Consider the following 23668-nt stretch of genomic DNA (forward strand, 5'->3'; position numbering starts at 1 on the left):
GATAACTTGGAAACTGATCATGAAGGGATTTAAATGTTAGACACAAGAATTTGCATTTTTAAAAGTATCAAAGAGAGCAGAGAGGTTCTTGAAACTGGAAATGATCTAGGTAGGCTTACACTTTAAGATAACCAATTTTCCATTTCTTTGGAGTTTATATTGGAATAAAGGGAGTCTAGAGGCAAAGTGATAATGAGGTTGAACTAGATGGTGATTCTACAGGTTGAGAAGAAAGGTAAGATATGAGAAGTGGTGTGGAGGTAGAATTGATCAGACTTAGCTGACTGCTTAACTGCTTAAGAGAGGGGTTGTGATGAGGAAGAATTAAGATCAAAAGACAAAAATACCAAAAATGACACTGAACAGTAATGCACTGAAAAGAAATAGGGAAATTAGGTAGGGAAAGGAGATATTGGGAAGAAAATAGTGAGGTTCTATTTTAAACATTTTGAGCATAAGATGCCTATGGGAAATTCAAGTGGTGATGTAGGAATGGGGCTCAGAAGAGTTGAGATTTGTAAAGTTGTGAGTCATTTGCGTTGAGATAAACTGAACCTATGGGAGCAAAAGGTGGGGAGAAGGGGGCTGTGGAAAAATATCAGAATAGGGTGTGAAGCTTCCTCACTCTCCTAATAATAGTCCACAGAATCAATTTTGACTTCCCTGGCCTCAGACCCAGTACTATAGGCCCTAGGACAAGAGCAAAGCTAATAGAATGAACTCAACAAAGTAGCCCTTTGGGGACAGGATTGGCAACCTCACCTTGTTTGCTAAACTCCAGATGCTAGGAGGCAGAAGGCCCTGGGAATAGTTGTGTCTGCTGTGGCCTTGGCTCGAGAGACCCCAATTGGCCCATAGCTGGGGACTAAAGAAGTGGACACCACAGAGTCTATAATAGCACCATGCCCTAAGGGCAGGAACTCAAACCACACTGCTAATGAAGGAGGGATACAGACTAGACACCCACTCTTTCCCAAGCTGCAGCAGTAAGAGAGGAGTGAGGAAGGTGTGCACATAGGGGAGTATGATTGCTGAGGGACAGGATGTCAGCTGGGGTCACTCTCAGATCTGGTTGGAATACCTGAGGTCAATCATGGACCAGCATTTGAGCAACTAGGATTACATGTGACCTTGGACTATAAAAAATGAATTAACTAAATAGGACCCAAGAAAACACAAAAAAATACTAAGGCCTGAGGTAACATATCCCAACAAAATAGGAACTCTGAGACTCCAGCAAAAGTCAATAATTAAGTCTATTGGCTTAGCAGCTAAAATTAAAAAACAAACAACAAACAACAACGACAACAAAAAAAAACCACAACCCCTACCCCAAAAACGAGCAAGTAAAGGAGAAATTATCCAATTATTGATAGCTATTATGGGAACAGAGGAAGCCTCAGTTCAAACTTAGACAACAGTGAAGTGAAAATACCTACTTCAAAAACAGTAAAGAAATAAAAGAAATGTTCGCAAGCTCAAAAGAGCTTTTGTAAGACTTTAAAAAAGATATCAAAAATCAAATGAGTGAGGATGAAGAAAAATTAGGAAAAACAACATAAGAGTAATGCCAGAAAATAAAAATTATGAAAGATCATCAAAAGCAGAAAAGGAGATCCAGAAATTCACAGAAGAAAATAATATGTTAAGACCTAGAATTGGACATGGAGGCGCTAGTGATTTCCCAAGACAAGAAGAAATAATAAAGCAAAATCAAAAGATTAAAATAATATAAGAGTGTATGAAACATCTTATCACAAAAACACTGACCTAGAAAATAGATCAAGAAGAAACAATATAAGAATAGATGGACTGTTGTATAGTTATGATCAAAAAAAGAATTTAGACACCATACTCCAAGAAATCAAGGAAAACTGCCCCAAAATTCTAGACTCAGAGGGTTAAACAGAAATAGAAAGAATCTATTGATCACTCAAAGAAACTCAAAGATATTAATGCACAGGAACATCATTGCTAAGTTCTGTAGCTCTCAGAGTAAGGAAAAAGTACTACAAGCAATAAGAAAAAAACAATTTAAATACTGTGGAACTACAGCCAGAATAATACAATTTAATAGTCACAATGAATACAGGATGTGGAACATAGTATTTCAATGAGCAAAAGACCTGGACTTATAACCAAAGTGAACATCCAGCAAAAATAAGCATAATTATAAAAGGCAAAAAAATGTATCTTTAACAAATTAAAGGAGTTTCAACTACTCCTGGGGAAAAACCAAGAACTCAACAGAAAATGTGATCTATAAGAGATACACAAAGGTAATAAAAGAATAATCATAAACAACCCAAAAGGACAAAGTATTTGTTTTCTGTATGGGAAAATGTCATTTATGGCCCCTGAGAATGGCATCATTTTGATGGGGCATGTATGAATAGAAGGCTCAAGATCAAAGTGAATGTAATGGATGAGCTGAAATGGTAGTGGAATAGATCAGGAGGAGGTAAGGTGGAATGGTGATCTCATATGGAAGAAGAATAAGTGAAGGAACTGCCAGGGAGAAAGGGAGGACAGGGTGGAGAGCTTATAGTACTAGAGCATTACTCTCATTGGACCTGGGATAGAGAGAACAACATGCATAATTTAGAAAGATAAAAATCTTCTTAAAGTACAGAGAAACTGAAGGAAGGGGGATGGGATAAGAGAGGGACTTGGAGTTTCCTTGGGACACTGATAGAGTAAGAGAGGGAATGATGGGCTAAGAGAAAGAAGGACAAAGGGATAAATAAAGGGAAGGAAGAGAGAGATACCTGGGGGGGAGACATATCAAGAGGTAGTGGGTTAAGGTGAAGGAATAAAGGAGGGATTCTAAGGAAAAGATAGGAGAGGAATGTTAAGAACTTAATTCATATCAAGGAGTAGAAGGGCGAAGTTGAGGGGATAAGGGAATTTTGGAAAGGTAGACAGAACAAGAATTAAAAGGTAAGAGGGAAGGGAAATGGGAGGGTAAGGCCAGAGGATAACAGAGGATTTTGGGGAAGGAGTGTGAATTGGAAAGGTATTGGTCAAAGGAAATTAGATATCTGAGGAGAAGTATGGTGGAAAGAAAGGAAGAAGGGGACAAGCAGTACGGAAGAACAGAGTAGATGGAAATGCACAGCTAATAGCTATGACACTGAGTGTAAATATGGTGAATTCATCCATGGGAAGAAAATGGAGAGCAGAAAGGATCAAAAAACCAGGACCTGACGATGTATTGCTTATAAGAAACACACTGAAAATGAGAGAGTGAAAGTGAAAGACCCATACTATGATTACATTTTTTTAAATGTCAAAATCAAGAGAAAAAATATCAAAGTTAAACAAATTCAAAGAAAACTCAAAAGCAGAGGATGTTTATATTAGCACACATATATAATTTACATATTTAAAAACAAATGATAACTAATGTAGACTTTGGAATTTCATACATAATTACTAAATGCATTTATTTAAATGGTGGGTTTTTTGGTTTTTTTGGGGGGGGGGTTCAGGCCTTTAATCAGCACACTTTTCAAAGAAAAGCTTTTGGTGGACGTCCTCTAGCTTACACACCATTTGAACATTTGCAAATTGATTTTATCTCTATGCCAAAAGCTGGACACTATAAATTTTGTCTGATCATAGTCGATCAACTGACCAGGTGGCCTGAAGCATTTCCTATTGCTCAGGCCACAGCGGCTTTTGTTGCCAAAGTCCTTTTTTTTTTTTTTTTTTTTTTTTAAACCCTTACCTTCCGTCTTGGAGTCAATACTGTGTATTGGCTCCAAGGCAGAAGAGTGGTAAGGGTAGGCAAGGGGGGTCAAGTGACTTGCCCAGGGTCACACGGCTGGGAAGTGACTGAGGCCAGATTTGAACCTAGGACCTCCCGTCTCTAGGCCTGACTCTCATTCCACTGAGCTACCCAGCTGCCCCTTGCCAAAGTCCTTTTGAAAGAGATTATTCCTCATTTTGGCCTGCCAGCACGTATTGACTCTGATAAAGGAACTCACTTTACTGATTCAGTATTATCACAAATTTATTCATGTTTGGGGATAACTCCTAAATTTCATACATCATATCATCCCCAGAGCTCCAGCCAGGTGGAAAGGATGAATAAAGAACTAAAAACTATGATAGGCAAACTGTGTACCGAGACTCATTTAAAATGGCCTAAAATTCTACCTCTGGCCTTATTTTATATCAGAAGCAGACCCAGAGGTTATTTACACATCTCACCATTTAAGATGCTATTTGGACATCTACCGATTCAGGCACAACCATTTAACTCTGCCTATACTTCATTGTTAGGAGGGGATACAACCATTGCCACTCATATCAGACAATTACAACAAAATTGCGAGAACTCCAAGACTCTAGAACTGCTGTTCAAGTAGGCCACTTAGACTTCTCACTTTATGATTTGAACCCAGGTGATAGTGTGTACATAAAGAATTTCAAATGTTCTGGGTTGACTGAACCTGCTTATGATGGACAATTCCAAGTCCTATTAACTATACCAATAGCCATTAAAATTGGGGAAAGGGGGTAGGGGGCAGCGGTCAGTGGATTGAGAGTCAGGCCTAGAGACAGGAGGTCCTAGGTTCAAATCCTCAGACACTTCCCAGCTGTGTGACCCTGGGCAAGTCACTTGACCCCCATTGCCCACCCTTACCACTCTTCCACCAAGGAGCCAATACTCAGAAGTTAAGGGTTTAAAAAAAAATTGGGGAAAGGGACTTATAGATTCATTGCAGTCATGTGAAATGAGTACCGTCTATTGATGATGAATAATTCTCTGTACTAATTATAATTGCCTGTATCTATTATATTTGATTATTGATTGTATTTGACTATTGTGATAAGAATGCCCTATTGCTGGATTTGCACTATTTTGTTGCACTTTATTTGATTAATCCTTGTACTTGAACGATACATATACTACCTCACAACGGAATATTTGTATTAGTGACCAATATTGACCTGATGTGTCTTTCAAAATATTTTGTGCCTTTTGTCATTCCTTTTGTACTTTCTTGAATGTATTATTGCTTTATATGCCTCAGCTGCACTCACATCACTTTATCTACCTCATTTTACACTCACACTGTGGATCATGGCAAGTTAAAGAGGGAATAAATCTTATTTTTGAAAACTAACCTCTACTCTTTACCTCTGTGATTGTGTAAACTACACATTTTTAATATTTTTTTCTTCCTACATGTGCAATACAGTATTTGGTTTTTTTCTCTTTTCTCTCATTTTTTTTACATTTGAAGCACGTCACCAGCATTAAATAGACTTTTGACTGTTTAGATTTTTGCAACAAAAATAAGCCAAGATGTCCATTTGCCTAGCATATACATTTATACCTCAAAAGCTTTGGACTATAGAAACCTGTCACTAGTTATTTAATTATTATGAGACTTTTGCTCCATGACCATGTCTAATCCAAGGAGAATCGGATCACAAAGGAGCACAGAGTTTTGACCTGCGAAGTGCAAAATGAGCACATAAAAGGAAAGAGACTGAACTAATCCTATAGGGATTGATGACATTCTATGCAAAGACTTGATCCTGTGTGAGACTCAAGGTTGCAACACTTAGCATATGTTAAGATGTAGGACTTCCTTGTACCACACTCTATATCAAGTACTCAACATCTATTGTTCTGGCTCCATTATCTCTGAAAGTGAAGAAAAGGATTGCACCGGCAAATGCTATTTCCCATTTGTCTCGAGATCTAGTCTCTTTTTTTCTATTTCTTTCATGATGTGACAACTTACTGTAGTCCAGGTTGCTAAACTGGGTTAGTGAGTGATTGTTGTTGCAAAGCTTATGGGACATAGATCGCTATAAGAACCTGTTGTGATTTGTGAAATTCTTCTTTTTCTTTTTCCTAGAATTTTTTCCCTTCACATTTTATTTTAATATCCTGTATTTCCCTCAGAGGTTATTTTTTCCCCTTTTTACTTTTCTTTGGATTCTTTGATGTTTTGATAATTGATTCATACATCTTATGCCTTGACCATGTATTTCTGTGTGATTCCCATGTGTATCCCTGTATTTTCCTCGGGGGGGGGGGGAATGTAAAGTTATTCTCCTCAGGGGGGACTATGATATTGCTGTGAATTTGGACTCGAATTTGACCCTAATTTAGAACAGAAGACTACCTTCCAGAATCCAGAAGGTGCCATGAAGATGCCTGCAGAGATCACACACTGCACCAGAAGATCCAGAGTGAACTTTGAGACATGGTGAATTTGAACTTTGGGGGGGTTTGAACGTATTTATTTTGAATGGACATTTTTATGCCAGAAAGGGGACTTCCCCCTAAATGGCCTTTTGTCAATGCAACAAACAGTGGTTTTGTTCTTTCTCACTTTTATCTCCGAATTATTGCAAACTTTAATTTGATTATGTTTTCATGATCCACTGGAGAGACTGGTCTCCCAAAGGATCACAGGGGGGAATGTAAAATTGAAAAGACTTTGTACCCCTTTAAATTACATTAGCCAAACTCCCTTGATACCCATAATTCCCTAAGCCTTTTCCTATTGGTCGTTGGTTTTCACGGGCTATATTGAAAGGGAGTTTTTGGCATGGTCACGGGTCATTTGGCACTGGAGGCAGCATGGTGAAGGGTGAGTTGGGACCCTTTCCCTGCATTTTAATAAATCCTTATAAATATCATACTTTGGAGGCATTGAATATTAATTTTAAAACTTACAAGACTCAGGTCTCCCTCAAACCCAAATGGTAGCTTGAGGGAATAGAAAGGCCAAGAGAATTTTTTTTTTAAAAGGATGGTATATATTTGGGAATGTTTGTAGGTGGAGGGAAAGAGTCCATGAATAAAAGATAGAAGATTTCAAAGAGACATATGTTTCACCAGTTTTTTTTAAAGCCACTACTGCTCACTGCTTTGATCAGTCATTTTTTTCTTCTAAAGTCTCTCTTATTTAGTACTTTGATCAAGAATTCTGAGGTCTTTCAGAGTGGTTTTTCTTTATATGACTATTGTTTTTATTGTGCTAATTATTTTCCTGGTCCTATAGGCACCTATTTTATTGCCGTTTCTTTGCTACTACAAAAAGTGATGCTATACACACACATGTTCTCCTATATAAGAGTTCTTCCCCTTTCTCCTTGATCCTTTTTGGAATATGTGCATAATAGCAGTCAATGGAAAGAAGAGAATGTACAATTTAGTGACTTTTTAAAATAACAAAATGATTGTTAATTAAGTTCAAAACAAAAAAGTAACAAAAAAATTCTTAAGGGGGGGGGAATAATTGAGTTTTCCAAAGAGTTTTAAAAAATGGGACCAAGAACATGGGTAGGGGTTGATCTTGGCAAAGAGAATGACCTTTTAAGACTAGAAAAAAAGAAAGATGACAAAAGTATGGAATAGAATGCACTGCCTTGATTTTTTTTTTTTAAGAAACATATAAGCAAGAGGTCATTTGGAATAGATGATGTGGAAACTTCAAAAGAGTCTCAGGAAAGAGTAAAAGGATTGCCACATAGCAGGAGAGGCCCAGTTAAGCTTATGGTCAGCATATAATGGAGCTATCATCTTTTTGGGCTCTAGACATCCCTCAGTGCAAGCTAAGATAGCATCAGCCTTTTTTGGTTATCAAATAATAGGTGACTCATGTTGTACTTAAGAGTCTTCAGAGACAAATGTAGGGATTATATGAACACAATTACAAAACACTTTTCACACAAAGTTAGATTTAAACAAGTGGAAAAACATTAGTTGCTCATGGGTAGGCCAAGCTAATATAATAAAAATGACAATCCTACCTAAATTAATTTATTTATTCAGTACCATATCAATAAAACCACCTTTAAAAAAACCTTTATAGTACTTTATAGAACTAGAAAAAATAGTTTAAAAATTCATCTGAAAGAACAAAAGGTCAAGAATATCAAGGGAACTAATGAAGGATGGTGGCCTTGCAGTTACCAGATTTTAAACTGTACTATAAAGCAAGAATATCAGAACAATCTGGTACTAGCTAAGAAATAGAAGGGTGGATCAATGCAATAGATTAGAGGTAAATGACCTCAACAATCTAGTGTTTGATAAACCCAAAGATCCCAGCTTTTGGGATAAGAACTTGCTATTTGACAAAAACTGCTGGGAAAATTGGAAAACGGTATGGCAAAAATTAGGTTTAGATCAATATCTCACACCCAATATCAAGATAAAGTCAAAATGGGTAAATGATTTAAACATAAAGTAATATTATAAGTAAATTAGAGGAACATAGAATAGTTTACCTGTCAGAGCTATGGAGAAGGGAAGAATTTATAACCAAACAAGAGATAGAGAACACTGCAAGATGTAAAATAATTAATTTTGACTATATTAAATTAAAAGGTTTTGTACAAACAAAACCAATGCAACTAAGACTAGAAGGGAAAGAACTAGGGAAAACATTTTTACGACAAATTTCTCTGATAAAGGTCTCATTTCTGAAATATGTGACGAATAAGTAAAATGTATAAAATCCAAGTGATTCCCCAAATGATAAGTGGTCAAAGGATATGAACAGGCAGTTTTCAGAAGAATAAATCAAAGCTAAAAATCAATAACCATATGAAAAAATCAATAACCATATGAAAAAATATTCTAAATCCCCCTTGATTAGAGAAATGCAAATCAAAACAACTCTGAGGTACCACCTTACACCTATCAGATTGGCCAACATGACAGTAAAGGAAAATGATAAATGTTGGTGGGAATGTAGCAAAATTATATTATTGTCATAATAAAAAAAAAGTCTTCAGATACAAGGAAAAAGTTTAGAGAAATATGGGGAAATACTATTCTACTAGAAAGGAAACAGATACTATAAATACTGTTCTTATGAGACTTATTTTGCCAAAAAGTGAAGTCTGATTTTGATAACTAAGAAGCAGATATATAAGGGACAGAAAGATAAGAAGTAAACTTAAGAAAAAGACTGGAAACTCTTTGAGGGAAAGAAATAACACCACTATTCATTTTGTGCTTTCCAAAGTGTGAGGTACTTTGTAAGGGCCCTTGGATTTTGTGAAAAGGCCTAAGTTTGAATCCTGACTCTACTATACTCTTTAGTACCAAAGTCTATGGTCAATTTACTCTTACTTTTGGGCTCCACTTCCCTCATTTGTTTCTACTGTTATGCTTACACACAAACCCACAGAAATTGTAAAAATAAGAGGGTTGGGACTAGATGATCCAGTGACTACTATGTGTCAAGCACTGTGCTAAGCTCTGGGGATACAAAAAGAGGAAAAAGACAGTCCTTGCCCTCAAAGAGTTTACAAATTAATGGGGAAAACAAGATGCAAACAAATACATACAAAGCAAACTCTCTACAGGATAGATAGGAATTACCAGAAGGAAGGCACTGGAATGAGATTTTATTTTGTACTTGAAGGAAGCCAGTAAGTAGTGATGAGAAATTCCAAGCAAAGGGGATAGTCAGAGAAAATGCCCAGAGAGAAGAAATAGAGTGTCTTGTTTTGTGGAAAGGCCAGGGGGCTAGGTTATAAGGGACTTTGAATGCCAAATAAGAGCATTTTGTATTTGCTTCTGAAGGCAATAGTTACTGGAGTTTATTGAGAAGGGGGTTGCCATCATCATATCTGTGCTTTAAGAAAATAATTTTAGTGGCTGAATGGAAGATAGATTGGAGTGGTGAATAGATTTGAGGCAGACAGACCCATGAGCAAACTACTATAATAATTTAGGCATGAAATAATGAGACTCCTTCCAGCTTTACACACCATGGACTAAATTCACCTAGAGCAGAGTAGTTTAGCTTCATGAAGAACAGAGATAAGGAGCATGAGAAATGTTTGAAAACTTTCTAGTTGAAAAGGACCTCAAGGTCATTTACACAAAACCCTATGCAAGTATGAATTAAATCTATTATGTTCTTGATAGGTGATGCCCAACAAATGCTTGAATTAAGAGAATAAAGAACCAGTGACATACTTCTTAAAATGGATATGCACAAATCTACAAGTCTGAAAACTTTTCCTCTATATATTTCTAAGGCTAGCCAAAGTCTCTGCTGAACCAAGCTATTACTGATGATTCAATGGGTACAAAGGAGGCTTTTGAAAACTGGAGCAATCAAATGGTTCTTCACATTTACAAATGGGAAAAAAAATATAACTAAATAGTAGATATCTTTTAGCTTAATGTATCTAAAACCTGGAGCCAAAGTTGAATTATGAATTGGTGATTCTATGAGGAATTTAGCTAGAATAAATTCTTGTATACATTAATGACTTATTTCTGGGCTATAAAATATTTGGCAAAGTAGCAAAAGGATCAACTTAAATTACTTCACATATCAGAAATATTGTTTTTGTCTTTTCCATATGAAAGCTTTTTCCAAGTTACTGTATCAGAGTCAAGGTACAACACAATGAACTTACAGAGATGATTAACAGTCCTTGAGAATTATAGCGGGGCAGGTGGAAAATGTAAATCTATACACTAGTTTGAGTCAAAGCTTTATTAAGTGAGGGAACAGATAGGAATGCCACTTGCTACTAAGTCACTATGGAAAGAACATGAGTCTAATTGGAAGAGCAGCACACCTAGATCTTGTTTTTTAGTATGCCAATCTCAAAGGAAGAAGATGCTACTTTTAAATAAAGTTCACAAAAAGAAAAGTCTCTAATGAACAAACCAAGTTAGGAAATGACATCTGCCATGAACTACGATGAAAGGTGCTTGCAAATCTAACAAAGAAAGCACAACAGTGTGCCTTCCAATGGCAGGAAGCAGTGGGTATTTAAAAAAAAAAAAAAAAAAAGACACTTTAAAAGATTTGTAATACCTCTTTCTTTCAAAGAGCTCAAGGCAAACAATACTACAAAAAGTACATTTGTACATAAGTACTTTGCAAAAGCCATACATTTTAAAATAAGAAGATCCTTGAAATTTAAATCAAAGAAAAACAGATTTTTGCCAGGATTTAAGACCATTTTAATGTATGTGGGTAGTTCCCGATATTTTGACATACTCTGTTGAATTGATTTCACTATAAAAGAACAAAAGAATGCTATATTAAAAACAAAGACTGGGGGAAAGTTTGATTTTTAACTAATCTTTCATCACTTGGATCATTAGAGAAAAACAAATGTAAAGAAATAGAATGGGAGGTTAGGGACATTCTTAGTTCTTAGTTCATTTACTGTATCCATGGAGTCATGTATAAAACTCATTATTCTTGAACTGGTATGTTTATTCATTAAAAAAAAAAAAAGAAAACATACCATATGACTATAATTAGGATTACTACTAGTTAGCCTTTAGCTCATTTACTACTTTAAAGGATTCTAGGCACAATAACAAATCAAGTGACAAAATTCAAAATCTATTCAATTCCATTAGTAAAATAACAAATGGAATAAAGGGAAGTTTAGAAAAAGTTACTATATATTAAAGCCTTTTTAAAAAAAGAGGAAAAGCCTCTTTCCAAGGAATCTAAAGAAAAAGAAGCTCAAGATTTGAAAAAAAAGTTAAAAATTTAGAAGAGGAATAAAACATTTTTGCAGAAAAGATGGGAATTTTTGTCTAAATGGATTGGTAACAGGATTCAGACATTATCCCTATTTTATAGCTAGATTAAATTCATGTAGTTAATTAAAACACAGGTTTTATTAATTTCAACTCGAGTACTCTATCCACTATATATATATCAGTGTTCTCAAAATGTGATCCAGGGATCCTTAGGGGTTTCCAAGACCCTTTTAGGGGATCTTTTGCTTTTCCTTCTATTGTCCCTTTACCTACCAGTTAAAATCTCACGTTCACGTTGCAGGGGGTCAGCAATGTATGGCTCTCGAGCCATATCTGGCTCTTTTGAGGGCCAGATATGGCTCTTTCTGCAGGAGCCATAAAGTCAATTTTTTTTTCAGGTGCTGTTACAGGAGCGCGCACTGTGAGCACTGTATGGCTCTCATCAAATTACATTTTAAAAAATGTGGCGTTTATGGCTCTCATGGCCAAAAAGGTCGCCGACCCTTGTTCTATAGGAAGCCTTTCCTAATCTCTTAATTTCTAGTGCTTTCTCTCTGTTTATTATTATCTATATTTCCTGTATATAGCTTGTTTGTACATAAATGTTTGCATGTTGTTCTCTTAAAAATTGACTATATGCTCTTTCAGGACCAAGGGCTGTCTTTTGTATTTCTCTGTATCCTTAGAGCTAGCACAGTGCCTGGGGCAACATAGCAGGCACTTAAATTTATTGACTGATTTCTAATACAGTAAATATCAATAGATATAATTCACACAAACAAAAACTCTTGGGAGGAAGGAGAATCTCTTATAATTTTTAAGCATACAAAGAAAGGGGCCCTGAAAACAAAATTTGAGACCCCCTGCACCATACCATGTGACAGCTAAGAACTTAGGGATTCTTTCTATTTTGAATTTTAAAGCAATTCAGATCACACTAAACTAGTCAATTATAAAGGCTGCAAGGGTTCAAATGCTTGGGATTTAAAAAGTCAAAGTCAACAACTTGATAAACATGCACAAGTAAATAGCCAGTACCATGAAATATATATCCTTCCTAGGCATTTAGAAGAAATTTGCTGAAGAGAAGCTTCAAATTTTATCCTCTGGCAAGCCACCAAAACCCAAAAGAAAAGTCAAGGTTTAAGAAGACAGTAAAAGATAATATGTAGGTTTGGCAACATATAATATTTACAACTGAAATTTACATAGCACACTTTACCTGCAACACCTTATTTGAACCTCAAAACGACCCAAGTTTGGCAGGTACTACAATAGCTATTTGATAGAAAAAAGAAACTAAGGTTCGGAAAAGAGATTAGCCCATGGTCACACATCCAATAAGTGTTCAAGGTGGAATCAAATACATAATCTTCTTGATTCCAAATGCAATGTTCTATCCATTATATCATGCTGCTGCTTCTCAGGAGAAAAGGATACTCTTTACTCGCTTTGAATTTTAAAGCATAAAATAAACACAAAAAAAGACTAATTTGGCTAAAAGGCAAGAAGGGGTGCATTTTTCTCCTGAATAAAAACAGAATTATTATAAAGGTAAGATATAAACAAGCATGATAAAATCTAGAAAATTTGAAGTAAAATAGTACACTAAAACCCTAGGCTCTAACAACAAGGTAACACCAAATAAATCAACACACAACACAATTTTTTGAACCCTGTTAAAGTTCCAGAATATAGAAAAAAATTTTTGTGGTTAGATTGGAAAGTTCTGTCCTAAGTTAAGAATGGTACAGATATGGGGATAGGAAAAAGGTCAGAAAGTATATAGTAAAAATAAAGACATAGGCCAAATTAAGAATGAAAATGAATCATTTGGTGGAAAGGTGAGACTAACATTTTGTACCATAAACCTCAAAAATTCCAGTGAGATGATAGCCTTAAATGTATCATCATAAACTATGGAAGAAATGGAACAATAACTCCACTGGGGAAGAAAGATAAATGTTTTTTGATGGATAAGTAGAAGTAATCAATAGGGATAAGAGCTGTGTTTAAAATTTTTGTAAAATACAAATAGAATTTAAAAAACTCAATGAACTGAAAATAGGGTAGAAATTTGAAACCAATGGATTATACCAAATATGGCAGATTAAAAGCTTGTCATTCTAAAACATATGAGGAACTGTTTAAAATTGAGTGGAAAATTTCAGCCTACAATGGATAGAAATGACAAAGGATAAGAATAATTTCTGAAAGAAGAAATAAAATTTTAATAATTCCTTGAAAAATGTCCAACCTCACTAATAATGAACAAAACCTCTGAGGTATACTCTCACATTTATCAAAAATAATTAAAAGGAACAAAAGTCAAATGAGGGTAGGATTGTGGAGAAGTAGGTTCATGTATTCCTTGCTGTTAGAACTATAAACTTTCAAAATCTTTTGGGAGGGTAATCTAGCAGTACACATTAAATAGTACAAAAATAAACATACTCAACAATCAAACAAGTATTTTTTATGTAAGGCATCAGGCTATTCTCAGGGGATGCAAAGACAATAAGATAATAGTCCTTGACCTCAAAAAACTTACATTTAATGGAGGGAATACATGTGCATATTATGTAGAGAAAATGGCATAGAGTGCCAATTACTTGGAAGAAGCAACACTTTTGGTATGACTTCTCTTGTTACATCAATAGTCTGCAGGTGTGCTGATATTATAGTGACTCAATGTCTGATTTTGACCAAATTAAATTGGTTTGAATTTGCTTCTTTGCCTTTAGTTAGTTTTGTCAGCTCAGTATTGCATTTCATGCCTTACACATTTCACTGCTCTCTTTGGTTTAGGTTTTTTATTCAATAGTTTTTAATAACAGATATTATTTAAAGGGCTTATGCAAAAGTTATAGCTCTTAAAAGCACAATTCAATGACTATTAGAGATAGTGAAGTAAAAACTTGTATGAGAAAGTCAAGCTTTTCCTAAATCATTTGAACTCACAACAAAACAGCATCACTGCCCTGAAGCTCAAAATCAAGTGAGGCTGAAAATGAAAACTACCAAGAACCAAAACTGTTGATGCACAAAAACCTAATTAATCTTCTGAAAACAGGCAGACTTTCAGAGGGACCTGGCAGCTGGAAAGGGCTGTTACCGATTCCTCTGTTGTCTAATCTAGGCTTCTTGAAGCTGGAGGATTAATGAGCAAGAATAATTTAAGAACAAACAATTGGCACTGTAAGAAAAATTATAGGCAAAACAAGACAAAAGTTACAGTACTCAAGATTGAGAAAAGGCAAATTTTACTGATGAAACTTACTTTTTCATTTAATGCTTTGCTAAAACTATTTTCAAAAGGTGTCAAGATGAGGAGATAATACAGAGACATCTTCATGTAAAACTTCCACTCCAAAATGACATTTTTAATTTCTACTAGGCCTAGAAGTCTTGTCCCCACTGAGGGAATATTAAATTATGGTATATACTTATTATCCAAGAGATAGAAAATGCCTTGAACTCAGGTGATTTAAACTTTATAATCAGTCAGACTTAGAAAAATGAAATGCTTGTAGAAGGTATGCTTAATATTCTATGTGGTAAATGTGGTTTCATGATGGATAACTAAAGAACATATGTAAAAATCTTGTGAACTCAATGCCAAATCGGGTGAAACAAATCAATGTTGCAAAAAGAGGTCAGAATATATATTAAAACATTTTTAAAGAAGAAAAAAGTTATGATTCACTGCATGTCAATAAATTTATTTTATCTGCATTAATTTATACACTAAAAATTTTATATAGGTATGTTATATATAAAATAGATACAAGGTAATTGGGGGAGAAGACACACTAGTCTCTTCCAGATGAAAGGTCACATGAAGAAAGTAAAACTTGTTTAGTCTTGAAGGAAAGTAGGGATTCTAAGGAGGGGTGAGAAGGGAGTACATTCTAGGTACCAGTGACAGTCAATGCAAAGGGAATAGAAAAGGAAGATGGGAGTGTCTTGTCTCAAGGTAAGTTAGCAAGCATTTATTAGGTAGCTATTTTGTGCCAGGCAAGAAGTCCAGTTTGGTTATAAAATTGAGTACTGGATTGGGAAGATACACTAAAGCTGTAAAGCAGAGGCCAGATTGTGAAGAGCACTGAATAGTAAACAAATGAGTCTATGTTTGTAACTAGGAGGTAACAAGAATCCAATAGAGTTTACTGAGAGTGAAATGGTAGCATCTGCATTTTAGGAAAAACATTTTGGTAGGGCAGCTACGAGGCTTAGTGGAAAGACAGCCAGGTCTAGAGAAAGGAAGTCCTACTTTTAAATCTGGCCTCAGATCCTTCTTAGCTATGTGACCCTGAGCAAGTCACTTAACCCCCCTTGCCTAGCCCAGTGATGGTGAACCTTTTAGAAACTAAGTACCCAAACTGCAAACTGTGTGGAGAGGCAGAAGGGAGCAGTTGTAATCCTCTGGCTTTCCTTCTAGTAGTAAACTCTGGGCAATGGCAAGCATACCCACAGAGAGGGATGGGTGCCCCCCCGCCCCCTCCACCTCCAGCATGTATGCCATAGGTTCTCCAGCAAGAGTCTAAGTCTTACTGCTCTTCTGTCTTAGAACTGATTTAGTATTGATTCTAAGTCAGAAAGTAAGGGCTTAAACAAAACCAAACACTTTGGTGTGGAGAATAGCTTAGAGTGGGGAAAGGTTTGAGGCAGTAGAATAATTAGGAGGTTATTTCAATAGTTCAGGCTACAGACAAACTAGGATGGTAGTAGCTACATGGGTGGAGAGAAGGGTGGAGATGTGACAGATGTTATGGAGGTAGACAGTGATTTGATATATAGAGTGATAATAAGGAGTAGAGGATTACATTAAAGCCAGGGACCTCTGTGCTTGGAACCTTTTGTCAAATAACAAATAGTATAAATTATAATGTTATAATATAAAGAAATATAGAAAGACTTATGAAGTATCACAAAACAAAAAAGGAAGAATAAAAACAAACAAGGATCCTGACTAAGACATAGAGATCAAAAAGTTGTTACTTTATGTGTTGATGTTAAATTTAAAATGAAAATAGGGTTGTACTGATGTTCAATTAAATAAAACATTAAATTAAAGAAAAGTTGGAAGTAAATACTGGGTTAGATGAAAAAATGGTGGCAAGAAATTCTCAAAGTGGAAGTAGAAACAGACTATGAACTTACCACGAGCAGAGCGGAACAGTTAGAGAGGGGAAAAAGAATAAAAAAAATGTAAAAGGAAGAAAATAAGAATAAATATTTCACGTGGGGAAGGTAGGTGGCATAATAGATAGCGTTGGGCTTTGATTCAGGAAGACTCCTTTTCCCGAGTTCAAACTTGACACCAGACACTAGCTGTGTGACCCTGGGTAAGTCACTTAACCCTGTTTACCTCAGGTTCTTCAATTATAAAATAAACTGAAGAAGGAAATGACAACCATCCTAGTATCTTTTCCAAGAAAATCCCCAAAGGTATCATGAAGAGTCAGATATGACTGAAATGACTGAACAAAAACATTCCAAGTAGAGAGAGTATAACAAAAACTAAAAGAAAAACCAAAACAAAACACAAGGGGTGAATTAAAGCAAATGTTTTGAAGAAAGGAACTTTTAAAGCATTTTTTAAATCTTGGACCTCTCTGGAAGTCTGTCAAAACCTATGGACCTCTTCTTAGAATTATCTCGGTGGAGAGGTTTTAAAATACACAAATTGAAATACAAAGGATCACAAACTAGAATGAAATAGTTATCAAAATATTTTAAAAAACAAATTCATGAATTCCAGGTTAAGAACCCTTGGTTTAGAGCAGTGGTTCCCAAACTTTTTTGGCCTACCACCCCCTTTCCAGAAAAAATATTACTTAGTGGCCCTTGTCACATACTATCACCGGCCCCTTACAGTTAGTTATTCACTGCCCCAAATGCACCTGTGGCCATTATCTCCCACCCTAAATCCCTGCAGCACCCACCAGGGGGCGTGACGCCCACTTTGGGAATCATTGGTTTAGAGGAACACTTACCAACTTTTCCCTACAGTAAGACTTCTTTAGTAATACTCCTGATTTCTTCTTATCTCAGGGAATTGTGATTTTAGTGACCTGGGCACTCTTCCACTGATTAAGATTATAAAATTTCTAATCACTTAAGTGATTTTTAAGAATTGCTGAGGTCAAAAATTTCACTATCTCCAGATAAACCTGTGGTTAGCTTTTCCAAGTTTAACTTAGGCTGATCCAAGACAGGAGACAAGGTAGTACAGTCTTAGGTTCTGACTTTCTTTCTACCCACCTTCTACTTGAAGGTTAATTCCAATGCTAATGGAGTTAATGTTTGGAGCAAATGCTTCAAAGCTAAGGAGTAGATTATGTATTTATATTTTGTGTGTTACTCTAGCTACATTTCAGGAGGTTAACTTTAAAAGACTACTTTAAAAGTCTGTATGAAAGAGTTAAAAATAAAGAGACTAGGAAAGACTATTAAGTATTATCATCTATTTGGTTTAAAGTCAATTGTAATTTTAAAAGCAATATTTGCAGTGCATGTTCTTTAACATGTCACAATATATTATTTATCCTTTTAATGTCTGGCAATGAAGGAGGGATAAATTCAGGACAGTACTATGAAATGCTAGGTTTTTTGGAGATTCTGAGATGCCACCATAGGGAAACACTTGGATAAATCTGTGTAAGAGATGCTAATTGGTATCTGAAAAAAAACCTTATGCTTAATTTGAGGACTTTTCCTGGGGGATATATAATACAATTGTCTTCTCTGTAGGTAAACAAAATGTGAAAAAATTCTTTAATCACAGTAGCAAGCAAAATTCCTAAATGGCAGAGACCTTTGAGAAGTTTAATTTATATTGAAAGGGTGATTAGAAAGATATGTTTGCAATAGAAATGTATACCATAAACAGAGTATATTGCTGTAATAGAAACTCAAAGTTTAATAAATGACTCTCTTTTTCTGTTTTTTCTTTTTGTACACTGAAATGTTTGTATTTCTTTATGATAAGAAATTTCATAATAAAAAAAAACTTATTGTTATAAACCTAGATAGCCAATGGAAATAACAGTATACTTTTGGAAATGATGGTCTAGCTGAAACACTTGCCCTTCAAAAATAAGGTCACGGAGCAGAGAAGTGGCTCAGTGAATAGAATGCTAGGCCTGGAGACAGGGGGTTCTGGGTTCAAATCTGATTTCAGATACTTCCTGCCTGTGTGACCTGGGAAAGTCACTTAATCCCTACTGCCTAGCCCTCACTGTTCTTCTGCCTTGCTTAGTATTGATTCTAAGACAGAAGGTAAGGGTTTAAAAAGGGGAGAGGAATTTCAGCTAAATTAATGGATCATGAGATTTAAAAGCCTTTTAGCAGATGAGATTTGATTTAGGTGCATGGAATGATCCAATCAATAATCAATGCTAAGAGAATGCTATGGATAATTAGCAAAAAAACACAGACTATAGGTTATAGGTTCAGGCCAGAAGAGCCATTAGTGATTAAACAGTTCTACCCCATCATTTTGTAGATGAGTTCCAGAAATTTTACCTGATCTTAATCAAGGTCACACGACACTAATTTTTGACAAGAGCCAGAACTAGAATTTCCAGTCCAGGTTATTTTTATTAAGTTTGCTTCCTTAATTCTGAAAATCATGATGTATTTTAAAAAAACACATTAAGACTACTAATACTTCTGAGAGTATCACACAACTAATCAACTGATTCAGGACTTGGAGATTCTGTAATTAAACCATCCACCCATGTTATCATGCTAACTTCATTAGGATGTATAATATTAAAATTCAAGCTTTTGGTGAATTAAAAAAAGAAGCAGGTTCCCTCTGCCTTTTACAAAATTCTATTTCCATTCTTCTTTCCAAAGTAGTAAAAGAATTCTTAAAAAAATAATTTTAAATATGAATATAATGGAATGCATAATGCTAATAGAAGTTAAAAATCCTTCTGGCTTGTAAAGTCAAATTGGAAATGCCACATTTTTAAGAGGAGGGAACATAATAAAAAGTTTCTAAAAAACTAGAGATAGAAACATAGCTATTAAACTCAGGCCTTTCAAGTTACTTTTTCATAGGACACACTTAAGTCAAATTTAACCTAGCTCCTATGTTATCACAAATAATGAAATCTAAATTAAGGAAATTTTTATTATTTATGAAAATGTCAACCAAAAAACAAGAAGATGATTTCTTTTATTACAAAAAGTTTTTGTTCCCCTAAGTAAGGAGTTCCCCTAAAATATTCATGACATGATTTAATTTAAATATGGAAAATGTCTTGAGTAAAATGAGGTATACAAATATTGGTAAACTTCAAAGACATGGTTTGTGAGAAACACCACCTGATTTCAAGATGATTTCTCATAAGGCTCAAACCCATAGTGATATGAGAAAGCACTCCGAACATTTGCAGAATTCATCCACAATTCAAAGACTGAACATTTTTGACTTGGACCAGGAAAAAAAAGAAATAAGGGTTGGACATATATCAAGTTTACTATTCTGTCCCTGTGCCCAATACTTTGGCACAACACTGCCTAAGCAAATTTGGGCAAAATATCAGTTGGTGTCTGTCAATTCACAATAAATTAGGTGAGCTATTTTTATATTTAGGAGGAGGTGATGAGAAAATTTTGAATAGACTAGGGAGAAAGACTATAGAGCAAGGATCAGATGAGTTAAGATTTCAATACATACTTCATCTGACTCCCAGAATCTATAATTAGCTGTCTCAATAGCTGGCAAAAGAGTCACTGAATTAAAGGGAGTGATCACATTTTGGAAGAGAAGTACTAAAAGATTACAACAGGATGGATAAGGTAAGCCACAAATAAAGAAACTAGAGGTTCACCAATGGGAGACTAGTCTTAAAGATCACCTACCATCAACAACTTACTGGAAGAAACCCCCAAATGAAAATCTGCAAGAATATCATGAACAAATTTAGAAACTCAAGGTCAAAGAAAAAAATATACTATAAATAGTCAGAGAAAGAGTTTAAATACTAAGGAATCACAATCAAAATTTCACAAGATTTAGCAGTTACCATTATAAAGGAGCAAAGTATACAGAATACAATATTTCAAAAGGCAAAAGCTTATATATAACTAAGAATAACTTCTCCAGCAAAACAGAGTGTAATCCTACAGGGGGAAAATGGATCCTTAATGAAAGAGGACTTTCAAGCATTCCTGTTAAAAGACTATAGTTGAGTCAAAACTTTGAAATACAAACACCAGAGTACAAAGAATACAAGTGACCAATAAGGATGAAGTGTTTGCATTCTGGAGAGAAATGAAAAAGCTGTCAATTCATTTTCTTCCTCCAAAGCTAATCCATTTTCAGCACATTCCTTTTTCTCTAGAGGACACCATTCATTCTTTTAGTCACTCAGATTAACAACCCCAATATCATCCTTAACTCCTCCCTCACTCCACATTTCTATGTAGTTGCATTTTTACCTTCACATTATGTCTTAATCTTCTTCTCTCTACTACGCAGACATTATCCTAGTTTAGTTCCTCATAGGTATGAACTAGTTATAATTGATTTCTTGTCTCAAGTTTCTTCTCATTCTAATCTATCCTCCATACTACTCTCATGATTTTCCTCCATACTACTCTCATGATTTTCCAAAAGCATAGGCTATTCCCTTTTTCAGATTCCAGTGGCTCCCTATTAACTCCAGAGTCAAAAATAAGCTTTTCTATTTGTCATTTAAATACTTCACAATTTGCTCTCAACCTTCTTTTCTTCTTATACATTACTCCCCTCACATTCCCAAAGGCCCAGTCAATCTAGCTTTCTTACGTATCTAATACTAAGCACTTCATTTTCCACCTTTTCATCAACCAGTTCAATGATTAGAATGCCTTCTTTTTTTCATTTTTGTGTCCCAGAATCCTTAGTCTCCATCAAGACTCAGCTCAGCAATAACCTACTATATGAACAGCCTTTATCCTCATAATAGTTTCTAGTACCTTTCTTCCACAAAAATAATTTAATTTTTTTAGGGGCATGATCTATTTCACCTGTCTTTGTATTTCAGTACCTCTAATAGTAGATGCTTAATGGTAAATAATTTCACAAAAAAAGTTTGAAATGGTAAGTAGAAGTCACTACAAATATATAACTACATTACAAATATATAACTATAATAAAGTGGATCTGACTGAAAGTGCTTTAAGTCAGAAGGCCCCAATTCAGTAATTTTTTCCTACAAATTCTTTTATTCAGTCTTTATGCATATTATTTAAAATTGATAGAACAAGATTTAGGTCTCAGAAGGTATACATACTAGGAATTTTAAAAGAAAATGTTTTTTACAATCAAACGTAACAAACTCTTTTGTCCTAAAAACTTTTAGAATTCTTTGTTCATAACATTTTTTCCTTCTTCTTTCTACTGCTCTTTCTTTTAGCATTTCTCTATAGTCCTCCTAGTTCCTGGTTCAATTCTATTCCATGCCATAAGTTCTATATTTACTTTATTAAAGCATGTAGAAAGCAGGCTTCAATTCTGCAGCTAAACTGAGTTCCTTAGGCCTATTGCCCCTCATTTCTATCACTAGATAGTGCTCCTGTTTGTGAAATGCTTTCCTTTTAATAATTTTGTGAGGCAGGAAGTACATTTTTCTCATTTTTCATAAGAGGAAATTCAGGAACAAAGGCATTCTGACCTCATTGAGTACACCACCACAAGTATCTAAAAGTGGGATGTGTGAACCCAGGTCTCATTCCAAATCTAGGACTTTGATATTTAGAATTTAGACCAGGAGCTCCCAAACCATTCTCACGAACTATGTTTTCAGTTCCTGAAGTCTTATCACCAGATACAAAGAGGATAATGTCAATAATAGTTTTAGAAAGGAAAAGAAGGAATACAGCTAGCTATAAAATCAGGAAAAGCTTCAAGGGTGACAAATTTCAATATTTGTTGGGGAATTCTATAGACTAAGTCTCAGATATTATTCCAATAAGTCCCATTATGACTTATAACTTCTCCCCCAGGAAGTGACATGAATATTACCTTCACTATTACGTAATTATAAGTTATTACATGATCACATCATAAGAGTATCTTTAGGTAGCATTTTTAGAGTTCACAAGTGTTTTAAAAATAATAACAAAAAAAACCCAGACAAAATTATTAATTTTTTAAAACCATAAAGAATCATAGACTCATATTGGAAGGGATATTTATAAGTCCTAAAGGACTGAATAGGAAAGTAATTGTCAGGTTATAATGAAGACACATATGAACAGCACAAAACTTAAAGAAAAGGGGTCTAGAAAAAAACAACTTTCTAGGTTATAAGTATTTTAGACAGAAAAAAAACCAGAAATGCTAAATTACTCTTAGTTTAAAGACTCTCCCACTTAAAAAACAAAACAAAATGTAAAGTAGTACATTTTAATCTCCTGTAACACTTTGTGGCCAAAAAAGTTAAAATGTTATTTGTCCCATAGAACACAGAAAAGAAATGAGTAACTGTCTCATTTAAAACATCAAATCTCCTCAGGAGGTGGCAAGTATTCCCACACCTCACCTGCCCTTACACCCAAAGAACTTGGGAAATCTCCTACCTTGGTGGTTGAGGGGATCTAGGTTTTGGTTTTTCCTTTTCTTTTTCTCGCTCTTTTTCTCTGTCCCGGTCTCTGTGCTGCCTGTCTTTTTCATCTCTCTTGGCTCGTTCTCGTTCCCACTCCTCTTTCCTTCGTTGACGTTCTTTGTCCCGTTCTCTTTCTCTTTCTCGCTCTCTCTCCCTTTGCCGCCGTTCCCTTTCTCGGTCTCTCTCACGTTCCCGTTCCCGTTCTCTCTGTCTATTTTCTCTCTCTCGCTCCCTTTCCCTCTCCTGAGTTAAAAAATATGTAAAACACAACTATTTAAACACATTTACTCTTACGTGATTGTGAAAGAAACAAAGTTTATAGTTTCAAGTGGTTATTAAATTTCAAAGTTTCATCTGAGAAGCTAAGTAACAATGAAGTATTTGCTGGGTACAATGTTAGGGAATAGATTAAACACTAAACCAGAGTAACATAACTAAACCTTCAGTACTGAATTCAATCCAATCCAATAAATGATTCTATCTAGCCCTCTCGAATAGTACCAGAAAACTATACTGGGACTTTTCTCTATTCTTATTCTGAAATGTT

General features: G+C 35.1%; 1 protein-coding gene across 4 annotated transcripts in view; it reads right to left on the bottom strand.

Moving 5' to 3' along the window:
• Window positions 1–23668, bottom strand: part of ZC3H18 (zinc finger CCCH-type containing 18) — a 95182-nt gene that overhangs the window by 38741 nt on the left and 32773 nt on the right. For all 4 annotated transcript variants that reach the window (XM_044663183.1, XM_044663185.1, XM_044663184.1 and 1 more), the window contains one exon: window positions 23096–23364. In XM_044663183.1, coding sequence (XP_044519118.1) covers window positions 23096–23364 — 269 coding nt within the window. The remainder of the gene's footprint in view (window positions 1–23095; window positions 23365–23668) is intronic.

This window comes from Gracilinanus agilis, chromosome 2, assembly GCF_016433145.1.
Source record: "Gracilinanus agilis isolate LMUSP501 chromosome 2, AgileGrace, whole genome shotgun sequence".
Lineage (NCBI taxonomy): Eukaryota > Metazoa > Chordata > Mammalia > Didelphimorphia > Didelphidae > Gracilinanus > Gracilinanus agilis.